The following is a 14,427-nucleotide window of genomic DNA, read 5'->3' as shown; positions in this document are numbered from 1 at the left end:
CCTGACTCTCTAGAGAGACCTTGTTGCTACCTCAAAACACAGACGTAATTCCTGAGCACCTCTTCATGCAATGCACTGCCCTAGGAGCTATGTGGGATGCAGCATAAAAGGCACACTCCTGATCTCTGAAGGAGTAATTTCTCCAAGCTTTTGAGCTGTTCTCAAAGCTCAGCTGGCTTTCCTAGTAAAATCTTGAGACTTCCCTGACACAAGAATAAGGACCAAGCACACTCTTAAGATCAGACAGGTACCTCCCTGGAAACACAGGTAGGACTGGTTGCCTCCATCCACACAAAGGGTACCCACGTGTCAACCTGTCCAGGGTGGGGTCAATTAGAAGAGAGTAGTGGCCTACACCACAGCCGAGTAATCAAAGCTTAAAATAAGCTCCACTCACGACACAATTCCTAATTCTTAGAGAACACTATAATCCTACAGAAAGCATCAGAAAGTCAACCCATGAATGCTCCTCGGACATTTCTCAGATACACTCGTCACATGTCTCCAAGTTTAAGCCGCACCCATGCTAACAGCTCATTCAGACAATGAATTGTTTTATTAGCAGATTCTCAGTCAAAGCCTAAGCTCTCAACATACATCTTCCTTTCCCTATGCTTTTTCTTCATTCACCACTGCTAGAACTTTCACTCCTAGAAGAAAATCAGTAATACAGCTAAGTTAGAAAAAAACAAAACAAAACAGGTTTCCTACAGAGGCCAGGATCTGGACAGAGTACAATGTGACTAAGGACCTTTTCCCATTTGAACAGCTAGCCTAATGAGAATTCTACTACAGAAGAATCTAGTGTAAGCCATTCAGTGATGCCCTTGAGAGAGAAGGTGTTCCTACCACTCTTGGAAATGATCCCCTGGGATAGAATGATACTGTTTACTTCCAAAAATTGATGGCCAGTCACAAACAGAGTGGTGTGAGAGACTGACCAGACCTCCTAGAATCTTCTTCTCCCCACTCCTCCAAAAAAGAAAGAGGCTGACTTCAGTCTCTAGGAATATGCATATGGTGCCTTCTACAGAGCCCACCCATGGCGACAAGCGCAGAGAGGCTGCTGAGGTAGGGGCAGGGCGCCTACCTGTGTAGCCAGCCAGGGCAGCAGCAGGAATGACAGGCTTGTCCTTGTTGAGGTCAGCACGGTCACGCACATAGTCCTTGAAGGTGCCCTTGGGCTTGTGGTTGGGCAGGGCGGCTGGATAGTCCTCTGAGTCGAAGCTGTCATAGGAGGGGACGCGCTGCAGGCTGTTGAAAGATGACTGGCTGCTCCAGGACTGGGTGAGGCGGTCACAACTATCGTAGCTCTCCACGCTCTCAAAAGAGTCCTGGCCCCCGAGCTTACCTAGAGGTGAAGGAGGTAGGAAGAGGGCAGGGGAGGAGGGATTGGGAAAAGACAACTGTAAAAACCCTCTTTGTGAGGACGGATTGCTAATCAGACCTGCAGGAGGGATGGAAGAAGGGAGAGGCCAGTGGAAATGGAAGCTCAGGGCTTTACTCTGGGGAAGGGCACCACACAGGGCTGCAATCCGAGGGCCCACTGCCACTGTGTTGTCTTGTGTTACAGGCCTAGGACAGAGATTCCTTGCATGCTGGCTCATACTGTCAGAGGGAGACAGGAGTGTTTGGGGCCTCAAGATTCCTAGAGCCGGAAATCCAAAAGTGGAGAATCAAACTTGAGATTACGGAATTTCTGGCTGACGTATTAGACTCAATGAAGAGATGAAGAAATCGCAGCAGTGTCAGGCTCAACTCCCTATTCCCACTCAGGCCAATGAGATGATTTCAAAAGGCCCAATTTGGCAAAATATTTTGGTCATAAGAAAAAATATTCCATTAGACTAAGAGCAGATTGAACTTCCTTGACCTTGGAACTTGTGTTATTTTTTAGCATTTTTTTCCAAATACTATTTTAAAATGAATTATATGCCCTGCCTCCATGCCTTTTCAAATAGAGAAATAAGTAATGAGATGCTTTTTCCAGGAGGTTAAAAAAAAAAACAAAAAACCACTATCGCTCTTCTAAATAGAAAAATCCATGTTCTTTATCCTCTCCAAGTACAACTTTGTACTTGGAATTTATACTTCAGTGGGGGAGTGTGGGCAATAAAACACAAAGGAGTTGATTAAAGAGTTAAGGTCCATAGCCATGTCAGAAATCCTTTACTCTATGAGTTGCTTAAGGCATTCTTAACTGACCACAAGATCATGCAAGTTCATTAATTTCCCAAACCAGGTTATAAACAGCTGCTACGATTGCATAAGAGCTCCTAGAGAAATTTCCATTGGCAAAAATGCCATGAAAACGAGACGAACCCAAAAAATAAATAATTTGGAGGAAAATAAATGTATCTAAAAGCTGAAAAGCACACAGGAATATTTTCTATGTTCCCCTTTCAGATACTTTTCAGGCAACGTAAATTAAATCACAGGAGACTACATGACCACCTCAGGTCAGCACTGGCCAAGAGGCAAATGGATGTGACAAACGTGTGTGTAGAAATACTAGGTCAACTCTCAATTGTTCAGGGTTGGCTGGTCTACGATAAGAGTTTAAAACCCAGAATACGGTTGGCCAAGACAAGCTAATACTGGTGGTTTTCTGGTGTATTCTCCCCTTCATAATAGTGGGGATTGGCTAAAACAGTGGAATTCAAATATTTAATTATGGTGTCTAAACCAAAATTAAATATACAGTAATTAGGAGGGAAGATACGTTGCTCATAAAATTTAAACAAGCAACCAAAAAAAATCCAAGATAAAAGGTATTCAGTTAAATATGTATTTTTTTGTAAAGCCACTGTTGTAAGATTTCCTGAACCTCTTACCCCCCTCCAATACTGCTGTTAACAGAAAGGTAGTTATTTATCCACTTAATCTCATTCCTTCCTCGAATCATCCAAAGAAGAGTAATCTCCAGAAGGCAAACTAAGAGCTCCACGGGTTACTGGTACCGCCTACCCCGTCCACTGGCACATCTGTAAGTTTTTTATTATCATAACAAATGAAAGAATCGTCTTTTCCAGAAATTCACATGAAAAGACTCAAGAAAACAGCCTACAACCAGAACGCAAGAGCCTCTTTTTAACAGAACAAGGAAAATTTGCAGCATCTCATAAAAAGGCGTTTGCTTAGACCAGCTACCCATCTTAATGGTCATTCAATTTCTCTGTGAGACAAACACACCAACAGCCTAAGAAAGAGAATTCATCTTTTCGTGGAGAACACCCCAGCAAGTCACCAATACTTTAGGCAGCATTTATACTTCAATCTCCCTGAAACGATTCTCTCGCTATCAGTCACTTTTCTATTTGGAGGGCATGGAGACTGAGCTTTCCAAAGCAGGAGAGCTGAGTTTCCAAGGAGCCCCAAGAAGCAAGGGCACTAAACTAGGCCATAACCACCCTCTGGCAGCCTCTCAAACATGAGCCAAATGTAACTCTGTTGAGAGTTGCGGTTTATAGCAGTAGGCTGCTTTCATTTTAGCTCTATTTCACAATCCTGGAGCTGGGAACCTTCGTTTACGGGTATTTTCTCCAAAAATGGGTTGGATCCAACTGGATTAGGCACTCAGTTATGCTACTGTGCTCAGGCAGGGAAGCCTGAGCCCTCTAAGACGCCCACTGGCCGGCTTCTCTGTGAACTGTCTCAGAGCAAGGCCTTCCAAAGCCGTCTGACTCCACCAAACAGACCTGAGTGCACGCTACACGGTAGACGGGGTAGCCTCCCCAGCAACGCTCTGGACAGCCTGACGCAAAGACAGTACTCAGAGTCCAAAGAAGTGGGACACAGAAGCACTTTGTAGCCTATAATGCAGTATAGGGACACTGCGATCATTACTACTAATCATCAGCTAGCAGTCATGCTCTCTGTCTAACCGCTCACTGCACGTCCAAGGGCAGGTGTGCGGGACCTCTAAAATGCAAACAGCAGCTGGGAACAACAAGGGCTTCCTCTCCAGTGCCGATGGTCAGTTTGCTCGGAGGGAGGGGGAACGGGGTCAGAGAGAAACATCTCCTGCCCCTCTGCTCGGGTTGCTATCTGGTCCCCAGTCACTGACATGGGTTTGGAAGGATGGTGGGGCCCCAAACCCAGAACCGAGAGAAGGAGAGGGAGAAGGGACGATCACGCAAAAGCAAAGCCAGACGCAATTTAGAAACAAGTTGACGGCAGAGCTCCCCGAGTGACACCGTGCCCGGGCCCAACCCTCAGCCCCGGCCTCATCACGTCTATGCACAGAAAGCCCCAGGAGAAAGAAAGTAGTTTTGTTGCTTTGACTTGCCTGAAAAAAAAAAAAAGAAAGAAAAAAGAAAAAAATACACATACATGTGTGTATGTATTTAAATAGACATGCATCCAAAAATAAAAAAGAGTCAGAAAGGGGAAGGCAAAACTGGTTCCACCCATCCCCTTCGGTCTGACACACAAACACCCTGGGGCCCTAAGAAGGAAGATTGCAGGTTCAGATTTTGCTAGGGACTTTCCCTCCGCAGGGCCCGCCGCTCTTCCTAGGGCCTGCTGGGAGGAAACGTGAGGCTGAAGCTCGAAGAAGACGACAACGTGGATGGCCCCTGGTGCCTGCAGAGTAATTCTTCAAAGTAAAGATGTCTTTGGGCTCCGCTCTGAGAGACTCAGAGGAGGAGCGCAGGGTCATCCCTGAGCAGAAATCACTACGAGGCCTGCCAAGCCCGACTCCTGCGACCAAATGCCTCAGAGCACCACTCAGATGAGTTTCTCCTGTTCCTCTTCCTGTTTGTAGTTTTTTTCCCCTTTATCCACTGGAAAAGTCATTTTTTTTTTCAACTCTCTAGAAATCGGCTAGTTCTTCCTCAATGAACAAATCCCTCCTTACAGAGGACTGCACTTCTCTCAGACACAAAACAATCTGGACACTTGAGGAGGTGGGCTGCACCTCTGAGCGTTCGTGTCCTGATCTTAAATTTGGGTGTACTTCACCTTTTTCCTTTTTTCTTTTTCTTGCTTTATAAAGTCAGTCAGCTCCATTTTGAAACATTTACTTCACTGTCAGTGAATATTTTATCATTGTCATAATAGTCATGTCAACAAGAGTACCTTCTTCTGGAAGCCTCTGGCCACCTCTCTCCCTGGTCCTCTAGCTAAATACACACTTTCACCACACTGCTGATGACTGGTTCCAAATAAACCATTGGTTAACCATCTTGTATCTTCCCAAACCAAAGAAGTCACAGGAGGCTAGAGAGCCCAGGATGAGAAGCAGAGGTCATTCAGATAGCCAGCCCAGGTCTGCAGTCTGACGCAGGACTACGCTGGGAGGATTGCTAGGCTACATGGGAAGCTAAGGGCTTTCCAGGAAGGTCACCTGAACCATTCTTATCAGATTGTGTCTTCCCCAAGCAAAATGCTCTCACAGAAGATAAATCATACCTTAAAAAACAACCACCTTCAACTAGAGTTATCGTTTCATAAAATATTTTACCCAAATAAGAAATGGGATTGGTCATCACACCAATTCCACCATGGACGCACAGTCTTTGTCATCATGGCGGACTTGGCAACACTTCCATGTTGGAAAGCTCTTAGTATCTAGACATTCTAATGGAAAGGCTGAAACTAAGGAATGCACAGGACCAATAGCAAAGAAAAAAATAATGGGACCTGAAAAACTCACAAAGTCAGGTACTTCTTGGAAACCCAAGAGCTTCTAGAGAAGAAATCTGACCTACCACGACTGGTCCTCCCCATGCACATGTTGTCTGGGGTTACAACTTCTTGTTTGATGGCAAAGTAGTCAGTCTGCAAGGTATCTGTCTGCAGAGGGTCCCGGAGAATGACCGAGGGGTAGTCGTTCTCATACTTGAGGGAGAGGAGCTCCTCCGAGCTGATGGGATGGAGTGTCTGGTAGGACTCTGTGATGAAGCTAGGCTCTGAGAACTCCGAGGGAGGAACGCACTGAGCATGCTCGATACCATAACCTGGAAACAGAGAACGTGTGCTGTTGGAGAGAGGGCCAATTTGTACCTACAACAGGCAGGTCTTTGCCATTCACAACAGCCCCACAAGACGAAAACAAGCTGACGACCTTACAGAATGAAAGGAACATATTTTAAGTCAGAAGGGCCTGGGTGTTTCACCTTGCTCCACTACTTAACAAGATACTTCCTTGACAAGACACTTCCCTTTTCTGGCTTAATTCACACATCTCTAAAATAGGGATGATTGCAATCTCCCTCAGAGCGCTGTGAAGAAGCGCAAAGGAGAGTATATGTGTAAAGTGCCTACTGACACTTCTGGTACACAATAAGCCCTTGCTCTCTCAGTACTTAATATCATTGCTCTTATTAGAGTTAATATCAAAATAAAATAAAAAGGTAAAATGAAAACAAACCTGCTCAAGACTCCCTTCAAAAGCAAGGCCATCGGATAAGAACAGCCCTCCCCGAATTCTCTTATTCTGGCCCCCTCTCCGTGAAGGCTAGGCATCACCTACCATAAGGGAGAAGGCTTTATTTTCTGTAACAGAATTTGAAGCCACATGGAACACTCTTGAGGAAGGATCAGAGGAAATGTTGTCATATCTACTAGTAAAAAGGGAAAGAACAAGGGCCACAACCAAGTCCCTAACCCCAACCTCTGATGGCCACCGTGGTACACAGGATCAAGTAAGATCAAAGTTCAGGGGTCAAGTTGTAGTCCCTCTGCATGACTTTCATGCTGAAGATATCGGGAGAGATCCTGGTGTGTAGGAGTTGGCAGGTTAATAAAAATACCAACATGTAAATAGGTTGAAGCCTCATGCCTCGTGGGAATAACAAAATTAATAACAAAGAGGCCACATTTAAGAAAATACCACTTTCAGGGCGCCTGGGTGGCTCAGTTGGTTAAGCGACTGCCTTCGGCTCAGGTCATGATCCTGGAGTCCCGGGATCGAGTCCCGCATCGGGCTCCCTGCTCGGCAGGGAGTCTGCTTCTCCCTCTGACCCTCCCCCTCTCATGTGCTTTCTCTCTCATTCTCTCTCTGTCAAATAAATAAATAAATAAATAAAATCTTTAAAAAAAATAAAAAAAATAAAAAAAAAAAAAAGAAAATACCACTTTCCACAGAATTACCACAAAGGAGCCTGAGATCATCTGGGACAGGAATCCTTTCCTAGGTTCCCACGCTAGCAAGCAAAACGAGAGAGGAGTGGAAGATGAACTTACTAATGAAGTAATCCGAGGTATAGCGGGATTCTGGATAGGTAGGGTTGACTCCGTTCACTTGATATGGTTTCACATCCTCTGTAACAGGCAGAGAACCAAGCAAAGAGGTCAACAGGCAAGTAGCGTTTGGCCTAAAAGGACCTTGGACACAAGGACTGCAATGATCTCAGTCCCTCTTCTAAGAAATCGGCATGTTCATTAACTGAGCGGGTGTCTGAGTCTACCCTGACTGGGGCCTTGTCTAGAGATGAGATCACAAAAGTATGGCTAAGTCTATTACTTCAGTAGCTGCAAAATGGGATTTAATATCTTGGAAGCAGCACCAGTGAGTAATCTCTAAGGCTTGGGAAGGCATCCCACCCTCGTTCTGATGCATGCGTGCACCACGTTACCATCAGAGGTTTTGAGACGTCTTGGGAAGTTACCCGAATCGGTCCCCAACACTCGAACTGATTGGTTCCAAAATTTTTTTCGGAAATACATTACAATCTTTAGGTAGTTAGATTTTAGAGCCCCCACTTCTAACAGATGTCTGGTTTTTGTGTTGTGTTTTTTTTTCCATCACCCCCAGATTTTAAGTGTAGGCCCAGAGAAGAACCAGACACTGGTAAGGTGACTATTTGGTGGCTATGGCAGGGCTCACGTGAAGACAGAGAACAGTTATCACCAACTGCTATTGGCAACCCGATGCCAACTCCCCTTGGCATGAGAATGGAATGTGGGTGAAGCTAACAAAGCACAGACAGGCTCTCCACTGAACTAAGGTGAGCTCGAGGATCCTCTCGTTACCCTGGAATCCAATGGTGTGACCTCGACCATTGTATGGAGTGCTCTGATTCTATTTCACTGTAAGACTCAGACATACAGAGGGAATGTTGGCTTGGGTTTTTCCTTGGATATCTGATAGCTTGTTGGGAGCAGAGGCTGCTGGGAAAACAAGTTTATACCTGCACAGAAAAACAGTTCCCAACTGAGATAAAATGATTAAACTTTGTTTTAGCAGCTTATCAGATTGAAACATCCCTGTACCTTTGGCCTTCCACCCCACCCCAAAGAGCTATGTTCTGGGGCTGTGTTGCTCTAGTTTAATTACAGAACAAAAGCTGTAGCCTCCATACAAACCTCGAGCTGGGCTCTTCAGGGATCTCAAGAGAGACGGTTCCTACTGCCTCTCCCAGTAGCAAATGGGTGGGATGACAGGACTTTTGTCCTCCAACATTCTCAATGATTTCCCGATTGGCCTAAATTCCCTTAAACCTTTTCCTTTGCAGGAAGGTAGGCCACACCTGTCTTAGGGGCCCAGACGCTCCCACCCCCGGGAGTCCATATTGTTATTCAAAGAACGCAGGGCAGGAAGTTAAATCGAAAAGACCAACTTTAAGGAAATGAGTGATCTTGAGGAAACCACCTAATCTGCCCTCATTTTACAGATGAGGACACCAACAGTACATGGTCCTCTTATCTCACTGGGCTGTTTTGAGAATCCAACAAGAAAATGCATCGGAAAGCACTCGGGAAACAAGGAGCTGCTCCACAGTTATTAGTCATAACTGTGATCACAGACACTCCGGCACACCTGGTCGCTCCATGGAGATAAACAGAGGGGAAGAGCATATTAGTGGGATATATTTGGGTTACACAGTCCGGTAGAATCCACTGTTGTGTTTATACGCCAACAGTTACATCAGATCTGTTATAAGCCTGCCCTATCTTTTCCCTCTATAAACAGGTCACTCATGTCACCCCGTAGGAGTGGGTGTTTGTGCAGTTAACACGGACACCCCGTCGGTGCTTCGGGAAGCCTGTGCCCTGCAGTCCTCAGCGGAGGCAGCCTCAGCAAGATTCACCTAGTTCTGGACTGTGTTTATTTATTTATTTTCCAGCAGACGCTGAAGAGAAGGAAGAAAGATAACACTTCTGGGCCCAGAGGAATCTAATTTGGGGCTCTCCTGAGCATTGCGGAGTGGAAAATATCCTTACACAAAGGAAGGTATTATATGGAACAAAAGTGCTAATCTGGAGCTTTGCTCCCTGCCCCCCAGCATCTGCGTCCAGGCTTGGAGCTGGTGACCACAGGGAAAGGGTGGGCCTGGGTCAGAGAGGGCAACGAGCTTCTAGGCTTACAGTCAGCTGGAGGCCACCGAGGACTGCTGGTAACTGCAATTTATTTTAAGAAGAAATTCAGAAAAATAAGTGCAAAAACACCCAGGTTTGCCGCCTGTTGCTGTTTCTATACTCAGCCAGGACTGTGGTACATGAGTCACTTGGTCCAAAAAGGTTGGAAGAGGCTGGGAGGGGAGGCCATGTCATTACAAGGTTGCAACACGGTGTCCTGATACAACCCCCAGTTCTGCTGCAGATGAAAAAGGTAGCCCACATCGCAGCAATCCCCCCACCCCCCGGGAGTGGGCAGAGAAGCCAGTCTTAGCAATTAGCTCTGAGAAGCTAAGCTCTCTTGTGGAGGTGGACAGGTATCACACTGCCATGGATCAAGGGAATGTGTATTAAGATGGTCAGGGGCAAAAAACAAAAACAACAACAAAAAAAACAACAACAAAAACGAAAAACCAACGATCTGTCTTGGGAGCTGGTTGCTGACACTGCTCGAACAGCCCATGAGTCTAAGGTAAGGACTGGGATCAGAATTCTGCATCCCGAGAAGCTTCGGGAGTGCAATCTTGCGAAATATTAAAATCTGAACCTCCAATACATAAAAGAAAAAGAAACTGACATTTATTGAGCACCTGCTCCAGGCCTGCCCGACGTGTCTCCGGAGACCGTATATACGCTGTGATCGGACACCCATACGTAACGACATTGACGTCCTGCCCTGGGGTTTGCTCCCCCACCCTGCTGCAACAACCCCACACGGCTTCCTCCTCGCTCTGTCCCCACCCTGTTACCTTTCTGCAGGATCTCGAGATGTTCCCACAAGATGTCCCCAACGAAGTCTGGGGCCAGTTCGAGAAAGCAGTCTTTCCCGAGTGCACAGAGGGCCGCTCCATTCATACAGAACTTCTGGAAGTCCACACCTTTCAGGCTGAACTCATTCACAGCCCACATCACCCAGTCCCGAACGTGGGTTTCTGTCCACTGCCGGGGGTCTGAGGAGAAAGATCAAAGGAAGATCCAGCAGGTCAGGCTTTCCCTCGTGCCCAAGCGAGGACACTGAAGGATCTGAACTCACCTGAGGATGTTCTCTGATTTACAGGTTTAGGAAGCACCAGCCTGTAAAGGCATGTCTCGGGGCACTTTCCGTAACACTCCCCCTCACACTCAACATCCCTATCCAAGCTAGGAGATCACTACCATCAGCCAAAAAGTAACACAGGAATAGTCTCCACCCTCTATTCAGACAGAGACTCATAAATCTCCTCTCTCACTGCCTTACTTTCATGAGACTTTTTTTTTTTTTTAAGCCCAGGACCAAGGAACAGAATGACATCTTTCATAACAATAAGAACAAAGTCATGTGCATTCGGAGATTGCACTCACCTATCCCTGCTCTTCCCTGTCGTGACTGACTTGAGGCATTAGAATTAATCATTTTTATCTTCGCTAACTATGGCTAGTCATAATCATAGCAACTAGTAATAGTAAGCCATTCAAATGGTCCTTAGTCATAACAGCATTATCAGGCGCCTGATTTCATTATACCAGACGCTGTGCAAGTGTGGAGTAGCGTCTGAGAACAGACAAGACATGCTCTTCCCGCGTGGCTGAGGTTGAACATGACTACACCAGCGTGGTGCCCTCGGAGCTCAGAGGACGGCAGGCAGGCTGTGCTGTTCACATCGCACCTGCTGTCCAGGTCCCCCCCACCCCGACCCTGCCCCCTTCAACCTAGAAGATGACTTTATGAGATGCTACAAAACCCAGGGGTCAGAATTCACTTGATTCTGCTTTGTGATCCTAAGAGGATGTTGGGCATTGCTGTCAGACGAGTTTTGTGGTGAAGTAGTATACACATGAGAAAAGGTTTGGAGGTGCAGTCACAAGACTCTAAGATGTGGGTGTCACTGGGCTGGAAGCAGCAAACGGCGATGCTCTTACTCGAGAGAAAAGTGTTCTCTCTGCTCTCAATTGTTCAGGAAACGTTGCTTGCTGGAGGCTTAAGTGTTCTCCAGTCATTTGTCCTTTTTGACAACTCCAGTCCCCTTACATTCCTGAATAAACCCTTTCAGATGAGAACACCCAAGCATAAACACATTTCACCAAAGCACATGGAAAAGAAAAGAGCAATCAGTTAAATTCCAAGGAATGTAGCTCACTGAGTTCATCCAGTGATGGCCCAGAATGACTCTCATACTGTTTTCCAAGCTTGACTGTGCTTTGGAATTACCAGGAATTGCAACTTCATGGGCCTGGGACACGGCCTGGGCTGTGGAATTTTTTGAAGTTCCTGAATCTCGTGTGCAAACAAGTTTGGGAACCACTGTCCTACGACCAAGATGGCTGTGTCAAAAGCTGGGAGATGGGGAAGACTTGGCATGGGTCTACGATTGTTCTAGCAGACGTCTGCAACCATCTGCAGGGGCTGACCGAAGTGCGGTTAGTCATAATGTCTATCTCTACAGCTGAGAAAACTAACCTCACCCAAAAGTCTGATTCCATCCCTCTCTTTTCCCATCAACAAAACACACCTTTTGGAATTCCCAGTCGTTGCTGTTCTTTAGAGAAACCACTGAAAGTAGCTTTCAATGCTTGAGACATCATTTCTTTGCTGCTTGGAGTTAATAGAGGGACATCAGCACATTCCATATCTGTAAGGAAAAAAAAAAAATATCATATGAATAATAAAAAATAGCACAGGTGATGAAGACTAGACACTACAGTCATCATTAAGCAATAGATACAAATATCAAATCATTATGTTGTACACCTAAAACTAACATATGCTAATTGCATCTCAATTTAAAAAAAACTAATAGGTAGTTAACCACCCATAAAAGATAACAGGGCATGAATGGCCTGAAGAAGGCAAGCTGAGAAATAACTGTACTAACATCCTCACCAGGGCAGGTAAAATTTGGGGGGCTTTCCACAGTGTGCTAGGCCCCTTAAAAAAAAGAAAAACCTGACTGTTGCTTAGAATGTTTTGCATCCTTGACAAAAAAAAAAAAAAAATGCTTATTCTTTCTGTATAGCTTTACTAATTCACTCATAGTCCCTACTCATCCTTCACATTCACTGAGAGTATTAATGTTGCTACCTACTTCCATGAAAAGGAAATGACAATATTCATTCATTCAACACATCGTTACTGAGCACTTGCTATGTGCAAGGAATTAGAGAGGCAAGCAGTGAAGAAGACAGAAATGATCTCTGCCCTCATGGAGCTGGAGATAAGATGCTGGCAGAGGATTTAGTTATTACAGAACTAGTTACATAATTGAACATTCAAATACGTCAATACGGGCTTCATGAGAAGCATAAGATGAGATGTGAACATAGAACAAGAATTCCCGAAAGTCCAGAGGAATCAGAAAAGGCCTCCCTTAGGAGAACAGAGATGCTTGACCTGAGATCTAAAGCATGCATACGAGTTTAAAAAAGAAAAAACACACTAGACCAGACTTCTCCCAAGTGTGGTCCCCAGACCAGCTGTATCATCATCACCTGGAAATTGTTAGAAATGCAAATTCTCAAAATTCTCGGCTCCACTCCAGACCTCCTGAATCAGAACCTCTGGGAAGGGGTTGGGGGAGCCCAGAAATCTGTGCTTTTAACTCACAATCCAGGTCTCCTGATGACCACCCAAGTTAGAGGACCATGGTCTTAGACAAGGGGAGGAGCAGAGATGAAGTTTATGAAATGGGGGGAGGAGGGGAAACCTGGCCAATTTTAGTATCAAAAATATCAATGCAGCTGAAGCAGAGGAACCAGGAGGACAGCTGATTGAGAGGAGGTGGAAAGAGAAGCATGCAATCTATTAAGGCACCGTAGTGGACATGAAGTGGTACCACGCTGTAGTTTTGATTTGCATTTCCCTAATGACAAATGATGTTTAGCATCTTTCCATGTGCTTATTGGCCATTTTTGTATCTCCTTTGCAGAAATGTCTATTCAAGGATTGTGCTCATTTTTAATAAAGTTGTTGGGTTTTTGTTGTTGAGTTTTAGGCATTCTCGATATACCTGAAAGAGCTGAAGCAGGGTCCTCAAGATAGATTTGTAAACTTCTGTTCACAGCAGCATTGTTCACAATAGCTAAAATGTGGAGGCAGCCCAAATGTCCATCAACAGATGAATGGGTAAGCAAAATGTTGTATATATACATACAATGCGATATTATTCAGCCTTAAAGAAGAAGGGCGTTCTGACATGAACTATGACATGGATGAACCTTCACATTATGCTAGGTGAGATAAGCCAATCACAAAAAACACATTATATGAGGTACTTAGAATAATCAAATTCATCGAGACAGAAAGTGGAACGGTAGCTGCCAGAGCCTGGAGGGAGAAAGGGAATGGGGAGTTGTTATTTAATGGGAAGAAAGGTTTAGTTTTACAAGATGGAAAGAGTTCTGGAGTTGGATGGTGGTGATGGTTGTAGAACACTATGAATGTACGTGTAACACCACCGACCTATATGCTTAAAAATGGTTCAGGTGGTGAACTTTATGTTATGTGTATTTTACCACAATATAAAAATGGATAAAAAAGAGAGAGAGAAGATCATCTTAGCTATTCTGTAAAGAATGACTGAGGAGGTACCTATGAATAGATGTGGGAAGACTTGGTAAAAAATCGTTGCGGTGAAAGATGATGGTGGTTTTCACTAGGTAGATGGTGATACAGGTCATGTAAGCGGATGAAGGTGAAGTGCGTACGGGAGGTAGTGGCTCTAAAACCTGATTTCTGTAGGTGGCGAGGAAGAGTGAGAGATCAAAATCTGCATGTTCACGAACGTGTCATCCTTTGTGACATCCATCTGTATTTTTATCTCTGTGCCCAATCCCTCTTGTACTCGCAGACCATGTTCAAAGCAAAGATACATAAATGTGGCTCCGGTTAAAAATCCTCAGCATTCACCTCAGGCACAATTTCCCATAAAAAGCTAATAGGCAAAGAAATGGCCTGAGAATTCCGATAAGCCATCGCATGATCTTTAGGCAGTGATAACACTTTGCTGTAGTAATTTCCAGAAGCCCTCTTCCTCACCTTGGATCTTGAGGGTATCATACGACACTGACTTATACAATGGCTGGGTTCCAGGCATGGCTACTAGAGAAGTT

General features: G+C 45.1%; 1 protein-coding gene across 7 annotated transcripts in view; it reads right to left on the bottom strand.

Moving 5' to 3' along the window:
- ETS1 (ETS proto-oncogene 1, transcription factor) overlaps positions 1-14,427 on the bottom strand; it is a 128,814-nt gene that overhangs the window by 21,204 nt on the left and 93,183 nt on the right. For 5 of the 7 annotated variants that reach the window (XM_036106022.2, XM_036106023.2, XM_036106024.2 and 2 more), the window contains 5 exons: positions 11,832-11,951; positions 10,092-10,292; positions 7,189-7,266; positions 5,712-5,960; positions 1,091-1,351 (listed from right to left, as the gene is read on the bottom strand). In XM_036106022.2, coding sequence (XP_035961915.2) covers positions 1,091-1,351; positions 5,712-5,960; positions 7,189-7,266; positions 10,092-10,292; positions 11,832-11,951 — 909 coding nt within the window. The remainder of the gene's footprint in view (positions 1-1,090; positions 1,352-5,711; positions 5,961-7,188; positions 7,267-10,091; positions 10,293-11,831; positions 11,952-14,427) is intronic. The other 2 variants (XM_078058778.1, XM_036106028.2) reach the window with 1 other exon arrangement.

This window comes from Halichoerus grypus, chromosome 11 (genome assembly GCF_964656455.1).
Source record: "Halichoerus grypus chromosome 11, mHalGry1.hap1.1, whole genome shotgun sequence".
Classification (NCBI taxonomy): Eukaryota; Metazoa; Chordata; class Mammalia; order Carnivora; family Phocidae; genus Halichoerus; species Halichoerus grypus.
The sequence above is the reverse complement of the archived record's forward strand: the minus strand, read 5'-3'. Positions and strand labels throughout refer to the sequence as shown.